The sequence below is a fragment of the Candoia aspera genome, chromosome 3 (genome assembly GCF_035149785.1).
Source record: "Candoia aspera isolate rCanAsp1 chromosome 3, rCanAsp1.hap2, whole genome shotgun sequence".
NCBI lineage: Eukaryota > Metazoa > Chordata > Lepidosauria > Squamata > Boidae > Candoia > Candoia aspera.
The window spans coordinates 20444750-20463813 of NC_086155.1; the positions used below are offsets into that span (position 1 = coordinate 20444750).

Sequence of the window (19064 nt, forward strand, 5' to 3'; positions counted from 1 at the left end):
GTTAGCAGAGGATTGGAATATTATTAATGTTGTTCAAAGGCTAAATAGTTTTTCAAAATGCACTGCCATTCAAGGCACTCAGACTGTGGTCTCTCGACTACAAAGCAGTCCAACACAAGTAGTTCTGGTTAAATTTGCGCTTTTTGTTTTTTTTAGTTATACAGCACTTCAGTAGAAGCAACTTGGTCAAATCAGGACAACTTAAAAAGTTAAAAATAGTACTGAAAGTCAAGGCGTATTTTGAATTGGGCCTGACTCCTGGTAACTTACAAAGACAACATGCAGTTTTCTTGGCTTGATGTGGAAATGGTTTGCCACTGCTGTTTTCTAGATTTTTTTTTTTTTTTTTATAATTCCCCAGTCTACCAAACCTCAAAATATCAAAATATCAGTTAGGTAGCTTGATTATTCCCTGTAACAAAGTGTTTCCAGGTTCTATCTTCAATTTGCAATGGGATTTTTACTAGTGGAAGCTTTTTCTGTACCCTGGCAAAGTCACACTTTGGAATGCTTACAAAAGCCTATGGAAGTCAATGAATGGAAAGTAACTGTAACTAAAGTCTCACTGATTTCTATTATTCTTCTCCAAGTGTGGGTAAATCTCAGTACCCTGTAAGACCTGAAGCAAGAGATGCACAGACAAAGCCACTTAATTTTCAAAAGTGGTTCTGATTTATCAAATGCTTAATTATTCTCCTAAAGTGAAATAGCATAGAGTTTGTGGGGGCATTAGAACCATTAAGCCATTTATTTCCATTAGGAGCTGAATACATTACAGTATGTTTGTCAATGAAAGCACAAAAGGCCTTTTTTTTAACCATATGAAGTCTACCAGTTTTATTTCAAGGCTATGCTGCAGAATAGTTCTGTAGTAGAATCCAGTGAAAACTGTGACTGAGTAGACAGAATCTAAATTCAACTCTACCGGAACCTACCCATGTGTTTAAAGTAAGTAATAGTTCCTACCCTGCAATTGCTGCAGTGCCAAGTGAAGAAAGTCATTAGCATCAATCCTGCAGAGAATATGCAAACATCAGGAAATGTTTATTAAGAACAGCCTTCACATACCGTAGTTACAAATAAAGATAAGAAGGCTACACAACTCTAGGAAAAGAAACCTACGCACTGGGCACGGGTATACGCTACAACGGAGATGAGTTACTGTTCTTCCCACTTTATATAAATTGTAAGATACAACAGGGCCAGTCCTACTTCCCCCAGAATGCGATCCTAACCGAAACTGATCACTAGGATCCCGAGAAGAGCTGCGCTACCTCAGACCCTCCACAGCCCACCGCCGCTTCTTCCACAGCGCCAACCCGACGCGCTGGGCAGCCCACATCCAGGGCCACGGGAAAGGAGAAGGCAGCGAAGGAACGGGCGGCGAGCGAAGCGAGAAGGCACGAGCCGCAACCCCTGAAGGCATCTCCCGCGGACTCCCCCTTAACCCCTTCCTCCTACAGCGGAGGTGAGGAAAAGGAGAGCCTGTCAGCCTCGCGTCCTCCACCTGCCGGCGGCCAATGAGCGCCGCTGCCACGGCCACCCCCTCAGAGCAGCCCGAGCTTCCCCCCTCCGGCCCGAGGCTGGCCGTCCCGCTAGGCCCCAACCTGAGCGCAGGCCCGGCCGAGGCCTCTCCCTCCCACATCCCAGCCGCGCGCGCCCCCTCCCTCTCCTCCTCTTTTCCCCCCTCACCTGGTGTTGGTCTGGGCTGCGACTCCCGGGCCGGCTCGTGTTGGCGGCGGGCTATCGGGCGGCTCAGTCCATTGGTAGCTCCCAGGAAAGGGGGATCCGGGGAAGGGGAGGGAAGCGAGCGAGTCGCGGCAGCAGCAGACACAGGGCAAACACTAAAGAGAATGAGCGGGGCCAGCTCCGGCCGGGAAGGAAGTGACGGCACCACACGGGGAGGGAGGGAGGAGGAGCCGTGTCCTTGGCAGCTATTTATAGCGCCGCCCAGCACCACGCATGCCGTGGATCTAGTTAGCGGCCGGCTTTTGAAGAGTTTTGCGGTGTCTCACGTATCGCTCCCGGATGACTACCACACCCAGCATTCTCCTGGGTAGTCCTGAGCTACCAGAACACGTGTCCGTCTGTCAGTGTCTCACGGCTCCGCTTCCTTCCTCGGAAATTAAAAAAAAAACTATACTTCCCAGCATGCTCCATTCCCTTGAGAGGTGACAGCTCTTTCTTTCTCGGGCATCTTCCCCTATACGTCTTCTGCCACGTGCTTCCCCAAGCCCTACATCTCCCAGCGTGCATTGCTTCTTTACCTTCGTCGGGGGAGGGCGTGGCTGTAGGTCCCGTACGCCGGGCGGAAGAACGTTTTTGGTGGGAATCGGGCTGGGCTGGGCTGGGAAGAGCTGATCTGGCAGAGCTCGGCTGGCTAGCCTAAGCAATGTAGCGTCTTTTAAACGCAACGAGGTTCACTTCATCTGTCTTTTTTTTTTTTAAAAAAAGCCCCGTTGGGCCCTGGGAAAACAAAGCCACGAACTAAACTTGGATAATATAATACGTTAATTATGACCAACCATAATGAAACAGAAGAGGATGCAGGTTTTCCACTTCTCTGGAACGCTTGTTTTAAAAAAGTGCTGGAGAACTCAAAAGCACGAGAGGCTGTTATGGCTCAGATTTGGTTGTTTCTCAGCTTCAGCTTGATCTGAAGATGCTAAGATGGATCGCACCTAGTTGGTATTTGGATAGGAGACCACCAAGAAATCCCAGGGCTGTATTTGGACTGAGAAGTTTAAAAAAGGGTTTTTCTGGATGAAGGCAGCAGCGAACTCTTCCATACTGTTGCCAAGAAAAATGAAGTCTCTTGGAGCCAGGCTCGACTCCAACTTGGACTCAATTGTTATCCAGCTCTAGAATTTGGGCTTTTTCCCTTTAATAATCCTACAGAGGGTTACAACCTGCTTTTTTTCTTCAAAGTGAAATGACCGAAGAATCACGATCGTACAAAATTCTCTTTCAGGTGAATTAGAGATGCCAGCCTAATGCTTTCCAGCTCTTTTTCTTTTCTTAGTTGGACCTGAGTCAGTTTAAATCAGGTAAAACCTTTTCTTTTTAAAATTGTTCCCTGGAGAAAAAGAAAAGGATAACCTTTATAAGCACGAGAGAGAGAGATTGGTGAGGGAGGGGAGGGAGCGAGTTGTTTTACTTGTTTTTGCGAAGCCTTAGGGGATTCTGGGTCTTGTAGTTTCCCCAAGCATTCAACGCGTGCTGCTGATTCAAGCGTGCTGCACTATCGGAAGCAGGTCGATGGCAGCGGCCCAGGGAACTATCGCGAAGTGCCTGTGTGGCAAATGGGCAGAGCTTTGTTGATCCGCTGCAACTTAGTAGCCCTAAGCAGCCCAAGTGTTCAGCGGTAGAGACTCGGCAAACTGCCTCTCAGTCCCATTTGTTCGTTTCGGGTACTGACTCAACCCGAGTCGGTGAGGTTCTTGCACCTGCCTGGCGAAGCGCGATCCTAAACCGCTGCTCTTCTCCTTCCAGAAGTAGGCACTTTTTCCTGCAGTGGAATTTCGGGTGTGACCTTAGACCTCATTTTAGCCAGTCATGAGATCTGTGCTGTCTACCTCACAGAGTTACTGCAAAAGTAAAAGGGGAAGCCTTTCCGTGGCCGCCTTGAATTTGCAAAGAAACGACAAGATAGAATTGTGAAAAGAGAAGGGGCTGTACCTTTTTTTTCTTTATCCAAAAGCATGCTTTGAGCAAGGACTTTCAAACTTCAATCAAACTGAAAGCGGTTTCTGTTAGACATACCGTATGTGTTTTGGAATATTTTACAAAACATTCAGTTCTTAGGGCATGAATGCCAACTTTGGGATATTGCTTCTACTTTAAAACAACCATTGTGCTTTTGGATGGAATTTAGGGAAATGGGGCAGGCACAACTTTCCTAATTACTAACCTGGTTCACATGCTGATGTTTAATCATGATTTGTCAATTCAGCTATGATTGGCTGAGGTTCACATTACTTGCTAAGCCAAAACCAACCAAATCATACTATAGCTATAATAATGAATAAACATTAATATTATATTCAAGCTTCAAGCCTTTCATTTGTGCTAGAATAACAGCATTAGCTTCATAATTCAAATACTGTATCAAGCTGCATTTATGCACCATTTTGTTTTCTAAGAATTCCTCAGAACCTGCTGGAGTCCAGTAGCATTTCTGTAAATAAAAGATGATGCTAGAGATTGGTGCTTTATTTTGCAGCATATCCATTTCCCTTAAAAAATAAATTATCTCTATGAAGTATGGAAGTCAGATGGGCCTGACAGTCTGGTGGGTACCAAGGGAAGTGTCTGAGCCCCACTGATGTCCCTAGGCACCATGTTGAGCGCGTGCTTGCTCTCTCTCTATACACACACGCACACACGCAGTATGTACGTGTGTGTGTATATATATATATATATATATATAATATGCATATTATGTGTTTGCATGTTTTGCGGTTTGGTTTGTACTTGTGCGGGATGAGATAAAGTACTTGAGTTTTTGGCCATTTTCTAAGCTTTGTATGTGCTTATGGCCAATCATGTTCGTATAGATTGAGATGCAAATGTTTAGATCCTGCTTTCCTACCCCTGCATGCATATATTCATGCGTTGTGGTATGAGCACATAAGTTCATTGTACAGGGCTTTTCTTTCTCCCCCAGGCAGCGTCTTCCAAGTCTTCAGTGCCTGTCCCACAAACCTGCATGGTATGTTCAGAGAAAGCAGAGTGGGCTGTAGGGAGAGGAAGAACAATCCTTATGCTGGTTCTTGAGAAGCACCATCACTGGAAAGGGGCTCTTCAAAGTTTTTTTTTTTAATCTGTTCGATCATGTCTGATTCTCAGAGATTGCCTGGACAAGTCCCTACAAAACCTTATTTACACTAGCTTTGCACACATCTAGGCATAATTTAGGAATATAATTGTTCTTCTAAAGGTACTTGAAACTACCTAAACTGAGATTTAGCATTCAAACATTAAGCTGGAAATCACAGAAAAACAAAATGAAGTTGCTCAATAGGAAACATCTGCATGGATTAATACAAAGCAATTATTTTCAATGATATTTTACAGCAATACCTTCCTCAAAGATAAAAGTACTGAAGTACTGTCTTCCTTAATTAAGGCAGCTAGAATTCTATGAAAGAGCCTTTTCAAAAAAGGTTAACTTTCATTATGAGCAGCACTGGGTAAATCAAGTTGAAGTGTGGGTATGGCATGGTACTGACAACTCTGATTTTGTCATAGTAACACATATACTGCCAAACAAATACTTTTTAAACAAGAACTTATTTATTCACAATTCAGATAAATTTTAGAAGACACTAAAGAAATACAAATGACAAACTGGGAAAAAAATTGTGACAACATGAGTGTGCAGCCAGTATTCAGTATATTTTAAAATGTTACCCAATCATGGCATATGTGAAATTCCAATCAATCCCAAATGATAAACTTCTACCACTATTCCCTTAGAAAGCAAACTGGGAAAAGGAAAGTCACTTCCTTCTTTACTTATGATCACATGAACAAAATATCATTCAGCTTCTGCATCAAGCAATAATTCTGTGATGTATTTCTGAAATAGCAACTCGTTTCATCCTGTCCGAGCTTTGTTTAGAAGACAGTCAATATCAGCGTTCTTTCATGTAACTGAAATTCTGCCACTCAGAATAAAAACGTCAGACCAATGTTACACTTGCAGCTTGTAAGTATCCTTGAAGGAACTGCAAAGCTTCGGCATTCAGGCTGGTACTCAGCATTGAAGGAACCTTAAAATAAATAAGCAATATATATTAAAATGCATTTAAATTACAATAGTTTGAAACAAAAATCCAGTTAAGCATTCTAGGTTCCATCAATCCTTGGGTACTTACTTCTGTGTACCCTGTGGATTGTATGCCCATACTATAATTCCATTCTGTTTCCAGCATCTACACATTTTCTGCTATATTCAATTATTGTACCAAAGAGTTGCTGAAGGCTGTATTTCATATATTTACACGAGGGCTGTGTCAATCTTCAGAGCAATGCTTCACTTCAATGAACATCCATTCAAAATTGCTTTGCAAAGTAACATGACATCTTGCTTCAAGAGAAGTCAAGTCACCATGTTGTTTTGCTTGTCCTGTTTAGCAGCCCCTCCTCAGTGTCCTTTGGCATTTGTGACAGCCAGAAGATGTTTTTGCATATGTGCTGTAGCTGTACAGAAGCCTTCCAGCTGCTAATTGGAGTCTGACACTGTCAGCTGTTTCAGAACTAGATAATCTGAGAATGAAGCTATATTATGGAAATCGCCCTTACAACAAATGACATCCTAAATTTCAGTACTTTTGGAAATAATTCTGAGCAAATAAGTTTTATCATTTTGGCCCCAGCATTTTCAAGCAGAGATTAGAAAATACAAAATACAGGTAATCCTTAACAACCATTCATTCAGCGACTGGAGTTACGGTGGTGCTGAATGATTGGTACTTATGCCTGGTCCCCAAAGTTATGGTCACTGCAGCACCCCGATGGTCACATGATCAAAAATTGGGCGCTTGTCAGTCCACCTGCACTTATAACCCCAGGGGCGCTTTAACTCTTCCCCACCTTTCCCCCCCATCTCTGCCCTTTTGGTTGCCGTGCACAGCAGCACTCCTCAGTGGCGGCGGGGCCGAAGTAGAGGAGTCTCAGCCTGCTGCCACCACTCCCAGGCCTCTATTTCAGGCCCAGTGTGGCCACAGAGTGCCGCTGTGCAAGGTGGCCAAAAGGGCAGAGATTGGGGGAGGGAACATGAGTGGGGGGGAGTTGAAGAGAAGGAAATTCCTTACCTTACCAAGGCTCGAAGCTTGGAGGGACCAAGCCGGGAATAGCTTGGATTGAGGTGGCCCCTCGCCTAACAACCAATGGGATTCGGTTTAGCAACAGCAATGGGGACTGCTGGGTTTGCCATCACTAAGTGATGCGGTCACATGACATCACGCTTTACAACCCCATCACTTAGCGATGGAAATCCCAGTCCCAATTACCATTGTAACTTGAGGACTACCTGTACTGCTTTCACCTCTATACATATTCCCACATTAAAGTAACTTACTCTGCCTGGACATGCAGTAGATAATTTATGAAGAGATTGTGCAAGATGGATTTTGGGATTATTCACAATTTGGCCAACTGGATCATGTTCTTTTTTCCCCGCAAAGGCAAGCTGAGAAAATGCAGTCTGGTATCCTGGAGTATCTTCTATATCAATGAAGTGTTCCTCATCAGGAAGAGTGTCATCTTCAGGCAGTTCAAAAAGACCAATAAGGGCTTGAAGGAGGGGTGTCCTGAAAAACCAGAAGACACATCTCATCCAATTGCTTGTTAGAAGAGAATACTTGATTCATTTATCATAGCTAGAGAAGGGATTGACAATGATATAACTAAGACAGTTAAAACAATTTAGAAAAAAGCATCTTAAAAAAGCCTGCTGAATCCAGCCTATCTTTCTAAAGATGCTCAAATAATTTTTCTTCCTTTATTCTGATATATATATATGTATACACACACACACACACAAATTTTATATAATTCAAGTCTTTCTTAAATTTCATCAAACTATAACCTCTATTTTAGTAATGTTAAATATCACTGAAGCTATTCCTATTACAGAAGAGGAAGCATTTTGTAGTATAACAGCACTTCAGTTCAGCTTTTGCTTACGCAAATTACTCCTACTGCAGATTTCATTACTTTTGATTGTCTGAATGTAGAGTACAATCATGGCGCAGTTTCCCTTTATTAACACTAGGCTAGACCTAGAGACAAGTAAAACCTCTCATGCAGCCAGTGTTCTGGCTCCTCCCCCTCCCCCCAGGTACCCCTAAAGACAGAGGGATACTCTTGAATCTGATACAATGGGCCACAATGGCCTGTAAAGTCAATGGGGCTGGCTTGCTGGCTTGCTTTTCTATCCCGCCTTTATTATTTTTATAAATAACTCAAGGCAGCAAACATATCTAATACTCCTTCCTCCTCCTATTTTCTCCACAACAACCCTGTGAGGTGGGTTGGGCTGAGAGAGAGTGACAGGCCTAAGGTCACCCAGCCAGCTTTCATGTCTTAAGGCAGGACTAGAACTCTCAGACTCCTGGTTTCTAGCCCATTGCCTTAACTACTAGACCAAACTGGCTCTCTTGTGATAGTGAAAGTAGCTTTCTATTCATTCAGCTTATCCTTAGATCCAAACCACTTACCTACACTCACTTTCTCTCTCAGCAATTAAGAAACTCATTTTCCTATTTCTCAAATGTGGAATATACAATCAAAATTTGCAGGGATCACACATTGTTTCAAATCATTATATGGTTTGTTTTAGGCATAGCAGAATTGGTGAACCCACCCAGCGTGATTGAATGCTATGTTTGAATCAAGTCATTATAGTGTGAAACTTTGCTTAACAGAGTAACTGGAGAGAGGGGATGTTCATTATTAATGAATTGTCTCTTACGTTGGATAGCATCGACCCACAGTGATTTCTGTCATGGTGATTTCTATCATTTGCATAATAATGTAATTTTGCAAGTGATGCCAATAGTGGTATTTGCTTAATGAGAGCATCATGCAATCCTGAAATCCTGCTGTGCTGCCTAATTGTGGTGAATGGGGTATTCCTGGGAGGGATGAGTGAAGAACAGCAGAGTATGCCAAGGGAATATACAACCGGAGTATAGAGTATATACACTATATGCTGCTTACATATTGATTGGAAGAAGATAAGCACAGTTTTAGGACTGGTGAAAGAAACATCAGTAACGTGCACTGTGCTGATGACACTACTCTTGATAGCTGAAAATGCAAATGATTTGCAAGTTCTAGTAATTAAAGTCAAGAAACACAGTGAAGAAAAAGGAACTAAGATTAAATATAAAGAAGACTAAACTAATGATAACAGGTACAGCAACCAGTCTTAGAATTGACAATAAAGATACTGAAGTGGTAGACAGCATTTTAGGATCAGCCATCAACAGTAAAGGATTCAGCAGTCAAGAAATACGCCACAGACTAGCACTTGGTAGAATAGCAATGAAAGCCTTGAAAAAGATAATCAGATGCTGGGATATGTCTATACCAACAAAGATCAGAACTGTATAGGCAATGGTCTTCCCTGTAACACTCTATGCAAGCAAACGCTGGATTTTGAAGAAGCAGGATAGAAAAAGGTTTGATGCTCTTGAAAACTGTGTTGGAGATAATTATTGAGAATACCGTGGATAACCAAGAAAACAAACAAAGGGATCATCAAACAAAGTATCCCAGAATTCTCATTCAAGGCACAAATGATCAGGCTCAAACAATCATACTTCAAGATGCTTTGGGAAACGTGGAAGGAAAGAGAACAGGACAACCAGCAGCAAAGTGGATGGACTCAATTACACTGGCGATGGCACACCATTGGAAGACTGGAAGGGCCATGTTGGGGACAGATTGTCCTGGAGAAAATCTATGTGGTCACTTAAGAGTGGACACTGACTTGATGGGACATAATTAATCAACAAATAATGGTATCATTATACAAATATTTTTTTTTATTTTTTATCCCACCTTTACTATTTTTATAAATAACTCAAGGTGGGGAACATACCTAATACTCCTTCCTCCTCCTATCTTCCCAACCACCACCACCACCCTCTGAGGTGAGTTGGGCTGAGAAGGAGGGACTGGCCCAAGGCCACCCAGCTGGCTTTCATGCCTAAGGCAGGACTAGAACTCACAGTCTCCTGGTTTCTCGCCTGGAGCCTTCACCACTAGACCAAACTGGTTCTATCTATGTTTATCAATGCATAAAATTGGTCTGTTCCATGTGTAGTCTTTCCACTCAGGCTTGGTTAATTGAGGGTTCTCTAGGTTTTTTGCTTAAAAAAAAACCTTATATGAATAAATGTGGTATGTGAAGAACAGAAAAGCAGAAGTTACCAATGGTACTTAATAAAAGTCTATGTCAAAAACACATAATAAACTACACAGAGCAGCTGCATAAACTTTGCCACCTTAGCAGATTCTAAATTAAATGCAGTATTATTTTTGGATGCAGAATTAATGACCAAGCTTAATTATCAAAGTAGTAGCTGTACTTACCATAACTTCGTGTACTCTGTGTCCATCATTGGAGGACATTCTGTGAGAATCTTTGTGATGCCAACTGCACAGATTTTCTTTTCCACGTGCCCTGATACTTTCTGTATTTCTGGTATTATGATTTTCTCCAAAACCATTCCAAACATCCTATTAAGTGCAAAAGAAAGAAATTTATTTTTATTTTATTTTAATACATACCTAGAATAAATCAAAATTCAATGGTATTGAATTTTGAACAAATCAATCCACTTTATTAATTCTTCAGTAAGTGAAGCATGTTACTTCCCAGAGTTTTAAGAGGGCTCATCATTCCTTTATAGTAAGTAGGCCTCAAAAAAATCCTTAAGTATTTGAATCAAACAGAACAGATTATTTTTCATCCTTTCTTTCTTCCCTAAAAATAGTTGACTTTCATTCATAAGGGCACCTCAATATACACAGAACTACCCATACTCCAGTTCATCATGGATAGAAAAAAAAAAGAATAGCTCATCCCTGACTGGAATAAACACCCAAAGTGTCTATTAGATTCTCACTAAGCAGGATTTTAGCCAGTTATCAGAATTACAGTCTTTCTGTAAGTTCTGCAATTTACCATGCCAGAAAAGCTCCAAGCCTCAGTGAAACCTGTATAACTTCCTTTTGCTCAATCACTGCTAGTCTATAGGTGAAAGTTGTTTTTTAGCTATGATTTTTTTTATTCTACCCCTTCTCTCCAAACATTTGTCAAAGGTACTTTTTGTATATTTAGGTCCACCATACTGACACCTTCTCACTGATTCTGGCCAAAGCTGAGGACTGGAGAAAGGAGAATATGACCAAGCTAGGGATCAAGTTTAACCCTTATCCCAGTGATGTAGCCAGCTGCATATATTTCTCTTCTATTTCATTTTTTCACTCTTATGGATAAAAGAAAGAAAAACCTGCACGCAGGAATACTGATCCAGCAAAGAAAAATCTTGCCCTTCAGCTCTGCTATTGATGTATGTTTTAACATAAGCATTCCTGGGCAGAGTTCAGAGAGCTGCGCCATTTCATCCCCATGATTCCTTTGAAATATAAATCTTCCACACACACACACTTATTAAGGCAATAGATATCCGACAATAATAACATAAACAAGGGTAGCCAATCAGGATGGATCTCCCATGAAAGTATATTATCAGGTAACACTTATATTTAGCTCTAAAAATACAACAAGTAGTAATCCCTGGTATAAAATAAATAGTGTTTTTAAAAACATACTAACTTTGGTTGTATACTGTCAAATATTTCTTGAAGTGCTATTGCTCCATATTTTACGCAGTACAAGTTGATGAAGACTAAGAAACCTATAAAAAGAAGAAGAAGAAGAGATTAAAAGTTGTAAAGGACAGTATTAACAGTATGAGCATTTAGTACAATCTCTTTCATAACTACAAATACAGCTAACAGCATCCTAACCCTTACTGCTATCAATCTTTTGTGTCCAAAGGACTTTCAGCACACTAATCTGGGGCAAACTAAGATTATGTCAAAATGATATGTGAGGGTATGGGAGAAAATCCTGGTTTTATGTACTTATATACTTATATCCCAACATCTGATGAAAGTATGTAAGTCACAGATTCTGTGCATGGTGCATGTTTCATCACTTCACCCCCACTGCTCATGTGTCATGAGTGCCGTTGAGCTGAAGTCATCAGCGCAATGGCACACATGACAATAGCAAGGAAACAGGGGAAGGGGCTCAAGATAAGTAGCCATCAACTCACAACGACTAAAGGTCAAGAAACAATAGCTAAACGGATCACGGAGCACACCCAAGCCATTAGCGCTAATACAACGGAGATCGCCCAGCTGACAGCAATCACCGGAGGAATAGAGAAACCGATGATGGGCGATCCCGGAACGCCAGCGGGGCCTCGCAACCCCTCACCCACCGGCAGGTCAACGTGTTGGACAAAGGGGGGCGACGTGACCGCGAGTGAGGGGGCGCTGACCGGCGCGGGGTATTTAAACCCCGCACCGGCGCGCTCCTGTCACTCTCAGCTTTTTTCCCGATGCTGTACCTGCGCTGTGAATAAACCAGAGCCTGTTCCACCGAACCAGTGTCTGAGCATTATTCAGAGGTAGGCAGCACATGACATCATGGCTTTTAGGACTCTCCATAAAAAACTGACTCCATCCCAATCCTCCCACCCTTTTTTTGCTTGCCACAATATTTAAGCTTTACATGGAATATGCTATTTTCAAATGCCAACACTATGGCCCATATTTCTTTCATCTTAGAAATCAAACTGAAAGTGAAGGTAAAAACATTTTGATGTTAATTGTATCAAGCCATCCTCAAGATGATTTCCCAGACCATATAGGCCATTTACACAGAACTTACTTTTAATAAATTTTGTTGTTTTGGAATTTTGAAGTCTTTGGAAAAGCAGAATGAATATTTGCTTCCTGTACTGATCAATGGATTCGCTAGAAATGAAAAAGAATGCAGCAATCCGATTATTCCATCTAGTGCATCATTACAGACACTGTTTCAATAATGCCACAATGATCAAATTGTTGGCAGCCATTACAAAAATCAGTGGATGCGTATATTCATACTCACGGGGGCATATGTTCTATAATGCTGTTGAGAAGGTAGAACCCCTGATGGTCATTAAGCTTAGAAGCAATAAGTTTCTGGAACACTCCTAGTAGTCCAGGCTATAAATTAAGATAAAAAGCAAAACAATCTCTGTTACTGGCTATTGAAAGTGCAATGAAGAAACCACTTAACTACAAAATTGTACCTGATCCAAATTCTGCAATAGAGATTGCTCAAGTACAATAGTCAAAGAGTCCTGAAGTCTACTTTCTTAACTCTGACTTGACAAGTTAAACATTGGAGTATGATTACCATTACCAACTGTGGGTTCAACATTTATTTAATCAGATTTGTATGCTCCGACGATGAGAAGACTCTCGGAGGCTAACAATATACAAAAATACAATAAAATATAAAACCATAAAAAAAATAGTTATGACCCAAACAGAATACATGGCATCAGGTCTCAAACCCCCTCCACAAAAGGTCTGCCTATCCAATGAGAGGTTATTCCTGGGGGGCAGCCCCATCACCGAAGAATGGTGCTTCCAGACGCCTAACATTCCCAAAATAGGGGACAACCAGTTGCTTCTCCTGGCATGAATGGAGTAGTTGGGCCAACTCTAGAAGGGAGATGGGGTACTGCAGCTAATCAGGTGCCAAGCCATAAAGGGCTTTATAGATTAATACCAGTGCTTTAAACAGAAGCTAATAGGAAGCCAACGCAGGGCCAGAAAACTGGTATATGTCCAACAGTACACACCTGTGAGCATTTTGCACCAAAAACATTTATATGGATGCTGCTTTAACAAGGGTGACACACAATTTCTGAGCCTTCACATACAGGTAGTTCTCACTTAATGACTGTAATTGGGACCAGAATTTTCATCACTAAGTGATGAAGTCGTAAAGCATGACATCACATGACTGCATTGTTTAGTGATGGCAATCCTGGCACTCCCTGTTGCCATCGTTAAGTGAGGCTTGTGGGTCGGCTTCCAACAAGAGAAGTCAATGGGGAAGCCGTTGTTAAGTGAGGATCATGGGTTGTTAAGCAAGGACCTCCTTGCAGCTTTCTGCCAGCTTCCAACAAGCGAAGTCAATGGGGAAGCCGACTACCAGCAATTCTGGGTGGTTTACAAATTGTTAAAAACATTTAAAAACAAGGGACAATACAAAAGTTAGGAGTGATAAAGAACATAGTCACCAAAGCCTTCTGTCCTTGAGCTTCAGCAATCCTAACTGGTATACAAGGCCTTAAAGACTATGACATAGGTCAAGGACAAACATAAGCCCAGTACTATGGCTTGTTGGATGGATGACAATTCAGTGACTGACCAGGTTGAGCGTCTATCTGTTTCACTGTGTGAGAAGTTTGAGTAGTTCTTCACAAACAAGATCATTTGGATTCTTGCTGGGCTTGAAGCGAGTTTGAGCAATATCATACCTAGGGCAGAAGTCTCAAACTTGAGGCCACAGGCAGTATGAGGTCTTACAGGTAATTTTATGCCTCTCACAACAATACTTAGGAAAGAGTGAGCCAAAATAATAGAAAATGCCTCACTTGCACACACAGCAGGGAAGCAGCTACAAGGAGTAGGGCAACTGCAGGCAGTATGGGTCCTCCCTTAGGCTGAGGAGAAAGCATACCCAGGTGGGACAAGCTGAAGAGAGGCTGCATTCCTTGCATCCCGCTGAGGCCCTATCACAGCCAGGGTTGGGGCCAGGGCCTGATCCACTACCACTATCCCTTGCAACGAGCAGCAAAATGACAGGCCTAGCCCCTGGCCCTAGCTGTGATGGTGCCTCAATGAACTAGTCCTCATGTGAAACTCATGATATGTGAGCTTGAGTTTAACTGCAGTCTAACAATATTTGATTCAGTTCTGCAATGTGTCTTCTATGAAAACAGAGCCAGTTCTTGAATATGTTCATCCACTAAGGAATTTCTCCAAAGCTTGGCTGAGAGTTCTGAATATTTGATTCTGCCATTAATGAATGTAACACCAGGCAGTAACTCTGTTTATATATGTAGCTTGCCCTGCCAGTTTTGGTGGGGGTGGGGCATATAATCAGGGAGCAAACCCCACACTTACACTGATGATGTTACCTCTAGCTGGGTAATGAAACATCTGCAAGCAAACAACCAAGCTCAGAAAGCACCAAGGGCTCCACAGTTCAACCCTGAGCTACAGATACTCTCTTCTATTGGAACCTCCATATATGCTTAACATATTGTACCTTTTTGTAGATTGTGACTGTAATATACCTTGAAAATAAATTTAGACTTAAAAGAAGAATACAGCAAGCATTTCCACTGATCTGTAAAACATTTGGCTTAGTTACATTTGTAAGCAAGTAACATTTTTGAACTTACTGGCAAGATCTTCATTTTGACATCCATTTCATCCCCCTCCCCAAAAAGCATACAAATCTAAAAATATCATCCTCATTTGAGTTTATACGTACAATTTTGTCAGCTGCAGCACTTGCTATTGTATTGGCACCTCTCTCCAAATAGGCCTGAAGAAGTCTCACCAGAGGGGGGATGTTTCCTGACCTTTCCCACAAGACCGGCTGAAGTAGATGTGGAAATAAGGCCATATAGGATGATGGGATATCATTTTTATGCATCTCCAGCAGTAGAGACATCACTTGAAATACGTATGGAATGAATTCTGGCAAAAGGAGGAAATAGTTAATATCCTGGACTAGTGACCAAGAGATAATATTCATAAACAGTAGTGCCATGAAGTTAGTTTATGCTACAAACTTCCTGTAGCATTCTAAGAAGCTGTCTTGTACAGAGACACTGCTGGTCCATCCAGTTCATCTTCTATGGCTGTCTTGATGTTAGTGAACTTTAACTCCCAGCAGCCTGAGCCAACATGGTCAATGACGTGGGATATAGAGGTTTATTAGGGACAGGATGAGAGGCTGACTATCTCAGGCTACGTCATGGGCACAAACTGTATGCTTTCTCAGGTCACTAGTCCATTGATCAACTGTTGTTGCTGATATCCAATTAAGTTAAATTTTAATTAAAAGGCTTTAGATTACATTGGGAGGGAATAGCTACAGAAAGGAAATCTATTTCTTAATACAGGAGATAGGACTTAAGAAAATGCAATTTCCTTTTTACAAAGCTCATACATGGCCCTGACATATTCCACAAGACCCACCTGTGGCCCTGAACTCCCACAGTGCATCTATGACTTGAGATGCATGCCAAATATGAATAAAAGGTGGACTATAAATCATAGTAAATACAGCTATGCAAAAAAGTAAGGTTTCTTTTGTCAACTCGTGCAACAATATAAAGGCAAAAAGGTCCAGATATAGGCAGATTAAAAATTACTTCTTATTTAAAATGAAGAATTAATTCATTAGTTCATTGACGGCTTATTTGTACCTTGGACATCATTCTGCAGAATCTCAGTGAATACCATAAATAGAGCATCTTCAAAGCTTCCAACAGCTGTAGGGTTTGCTCTGCAAGTTATCCGTATTGACAAGCAGATAGATTCAAACATATAATGGTTAAAGTGAGGCTTGCTTGGATTCTAAAAGCAAGATATGAACAGAACAAGATTACTGATGCTTCCAAATGGTAAAGGTATACATGAAACAAAATTGGAAAAATGTCTACCACTGTATGTAATGCTATGATCACTATACAGACTATGAGAATTCTACTCAAATTATAACAAATCATGTAGCTTACCTCTGACATACCCCACTGTCAGTAAGCATATTAATGGCTTCAGATGGCAATATTTAGTTTCCACCTGACTAGAATCTTCTCTGGAATTCCCATGATTCATCAGAGAAAAGTATCAACATGTTTCTGATTACCCAGTTACTTTCTACCTCACTGAGATTAAAAGTTAAATTAACTACAGGGATCATATGATGATCATACATTAAAAATTAATCAAAACATTTCCACTGGAAAGTCTGAATGCTTCCAATTTCCATTCATAAATAATGCCTTACATGAGACATGAGTAACTTCCACAAGAGCTAAAACAAAATATAGCAATACCATTAAGAAATTTGCAGGGTATTTCAGGTAATATATCACTTTTAAAATTGCCAGGGTATGTCTTCCCTTCCTGAATGTTATTTAGATTTTTAGATAAAAGATTATTTATTTATTTTATTTTCTATCCTGCCTTTATTATTTTTATAAATTACTCAAGGCGGCAAACATACCAAATACTCCTTCCTCCTCTTATTTTCCCCACAACAACCACCCTGTGAGGTACAGAAATGTGATAAATAAATAAATAAAACAGGAAAAGTTGGGTGCACAAGATTCCTTTTCTCTCTTTCTCCACAGCTACTCTCTTCCAAGCACAAGAACTAAAGATGTTACAAAACCCCAAATCTGTGAAATACTCATTATTTTGGATCAGGGAATCCTTTTTAAGAGAAGGCATTTAACCGAAGGACATTACACTTAAGAATTTTTTTTTTGTGCAGGAGCTGTACATTTTTAAGAGAAGCAATTGTTAGAATGGGTTTTACCCTTAATGTTAGCCTAAGATGAGTTAAATAATTAGAATTAGAAATAGAAATAGAATTATTAATGTTAAAAGGTTCCGTAATGTTAAGAAATATTACAGATCTGATAAAGGAGAGCACAGCTTTCTTTCTATTTCTGAATATTAACATCTTGTCCCCATTGGAAAAAATAATAATCCCCCCATATTGTTTTAAAATTTCTTCTGCATCTTCTCTCCCCCACCCCCCCGCTACTTTGCCTTCCAGCATCTTGGCTACATACAACAGGTTTTAGCCTACAGCAATCCTAAATACTTAAATTACTTTAACAGATTTTAGCAAATATCTTTCTTTCTTTCACAGAAAGACAATCTAACATGTAGCCATTACTTTAACTGGTCATGAAGTGTATGAAAACAAGTGGCAATGAATCTAATCACTTTGATAAAAGAGATGACAGAAAAAGCAACAGGAATTACAATTAGAAATATAGTATTTCTTTCTTTACCTTACTAACAGCAAGCAGTTTCTCTGTGAGTTGAGTGATTAGAGAAGGGATATATGGAATTATGGCTTCCTGAAGAAGAGAAAAACTCCTCATGATAGCTGGAAATTCAGAAATTTATATTAATGCAGGCAGATAGAACTGCAATTGTTGTAATCAAATTTTATAAACTGCATAAAAACCCTACATCTTGTAGAATGCATCAAGATAAACTGAACATTAATGTTTGTTAAGTTTCAAGTAAGTAAGTTATAATTCAGGCTTTAGAGCTTTTAAGATAAGAAAAAATATTTAGCCTGGAAGCTACTGTACTTGTGCTTATTTCCAGCCTGAGGAAATTATAAAGAGGATGATCCTATGTTATCAAGATATTCACTACATTTTGGAGGACATCAGGTTGGAGAGACTAATCTAGAGCAACTTGCTGCCTTTTCAGGCACCATTCTATAAAATGGTGATCACTATGACCTCACAAAATGGTAGAGAAAAAGCTGCTAAATACCTAAGGACATACTAACATACATTTTTATACCACTGCATAGTGAGCTAATGTACTCCAACCTGACACTAAGACTGCCTGAGACATTCCCAAACTTGCAGAAATTTTTCTAGAAGCCCAGAACTTTCTCATTTGACAAGGATATCACAACTAACAGAACATAAGGTCCCAGGAAAGACCATTCTTTGACTAGTGGGTCAGGACTTTGCATTAGTTAACTTGCATTCACTACTAGAACTATTAGCTCCTGTTCTACCGGCCAAATGAATGGAACAGTTCTATAATTTATCATTAACATCATGTGAAGCTGAACCTCTAGTCCAGTCAATAAGCTTGCCAAATTATTGAAGTTTTTTTTATTGTTCATACAGCTAGATCTGTTTCACAAAGTTGACATTTCTATGGGACGTTCTGTTGGCCATTGCTTTAAGAATAATATAGTTAAACCATTTATAAATAAAACATACACATGCATTTGTATTGGTAAATATGTTCTCTTCATGTCAGAAAATACACATTCTTATCTACAGTGATATTTTTTTTCCAGGGGGAAGGATACCAAAGAAGTTCAAAACTGTTTTCCATGGGGCCACTCAAAAGATACATTCTAGGCCTATGTGGCATCTGCTTCTTGGTCTGGTTTACCTATATAAGGGCTATATAAGCTATAGAGTTTATAGCTCAGTACAGATGGAAGGCAAGTGAACAGGTGGTTCTTCTGCTTGAAAAAAAAAACACTAGGACCAGAGGTCATCCAATGAAGCTGACTTAGAACAAAGATGATAATTTTTTCACACAATGCATAATTAGCTTGAAGAATTAATTCACTGCCATAAGACATACTAATCGTTACTATCTTGGATGGCTTGAAA

At 40.5% G+C, this 19064-nt stretch overlaps 2 protein-coding genes across 8 annotated transcripts in view; both read right to left on the reverse strand.

Annotated features, from left to right (window-relative positions):
- STAU1 (staufen double-stranded RNA binding protein 1) overlaps window positions 1-1863 on the reverse strand; it is a 43761-nt gene extending 41898 nt beyond the window's left edge. For 5 of the 7 annotated variants that reach the window (XM_063297080.1, XM_063297083.1, XM_063297082.1 and 2 more), the window contains exon 1: window positions 1693-1863. The gene's annotated coding sequence lies outside the window, so the exon portion shown is untranslated. The remainder of the gene's footprint in view (window positions 1-1692) is intronic. The other 2 variants (XM_063297085.1, XM_063297084.1) reach the window with 1 other exon arrangement.
- A 3410-nt stretch (window positions 1864-5273) lies between these two features.
- CSE1L (chromosome segregation 1 like) overlaps window positions 5274-19064 on the reverse strand; it is a 34481-nt gene continuing 20690 nt past the window's right edge. Inside the window, exons 17-25 of the mRNA XM_063297086.1 lie at window positions 17697-17794; window positions 16095-16245; window positions 15152-15360; window positions 12704-12801; window positions 12482-12567; window positions 11357-11438; window positions 10108-10254; window positions 7085-7316; window positions 5274-5774 (exon numbers count right to left, since the gene is read on the reverse strand). Of these exons, the coding sequence (XP_063153156.1) occupies window positions 5685-5774; window positions 7085-7316; window positions 10108-10254; window positions 11357-11438; window positions 12482-12567; window positions 12704-12801; window positions 15152-15360; window positions 16095-16245; window positions 17697-17794 (1193 nt within the window). The 3' untranslated portion in view covers window positions 5274-5684. The remainder of the gene's footprint in view (window positions 5775-7084; window positions 7317-10107; window positions 10255-11356; window positions 11439-12481; window positions 12568-12703; window positions 12802-15151; window positions 15361-16094; window positions 16246-17696; window positions 17795-19064) is intronic.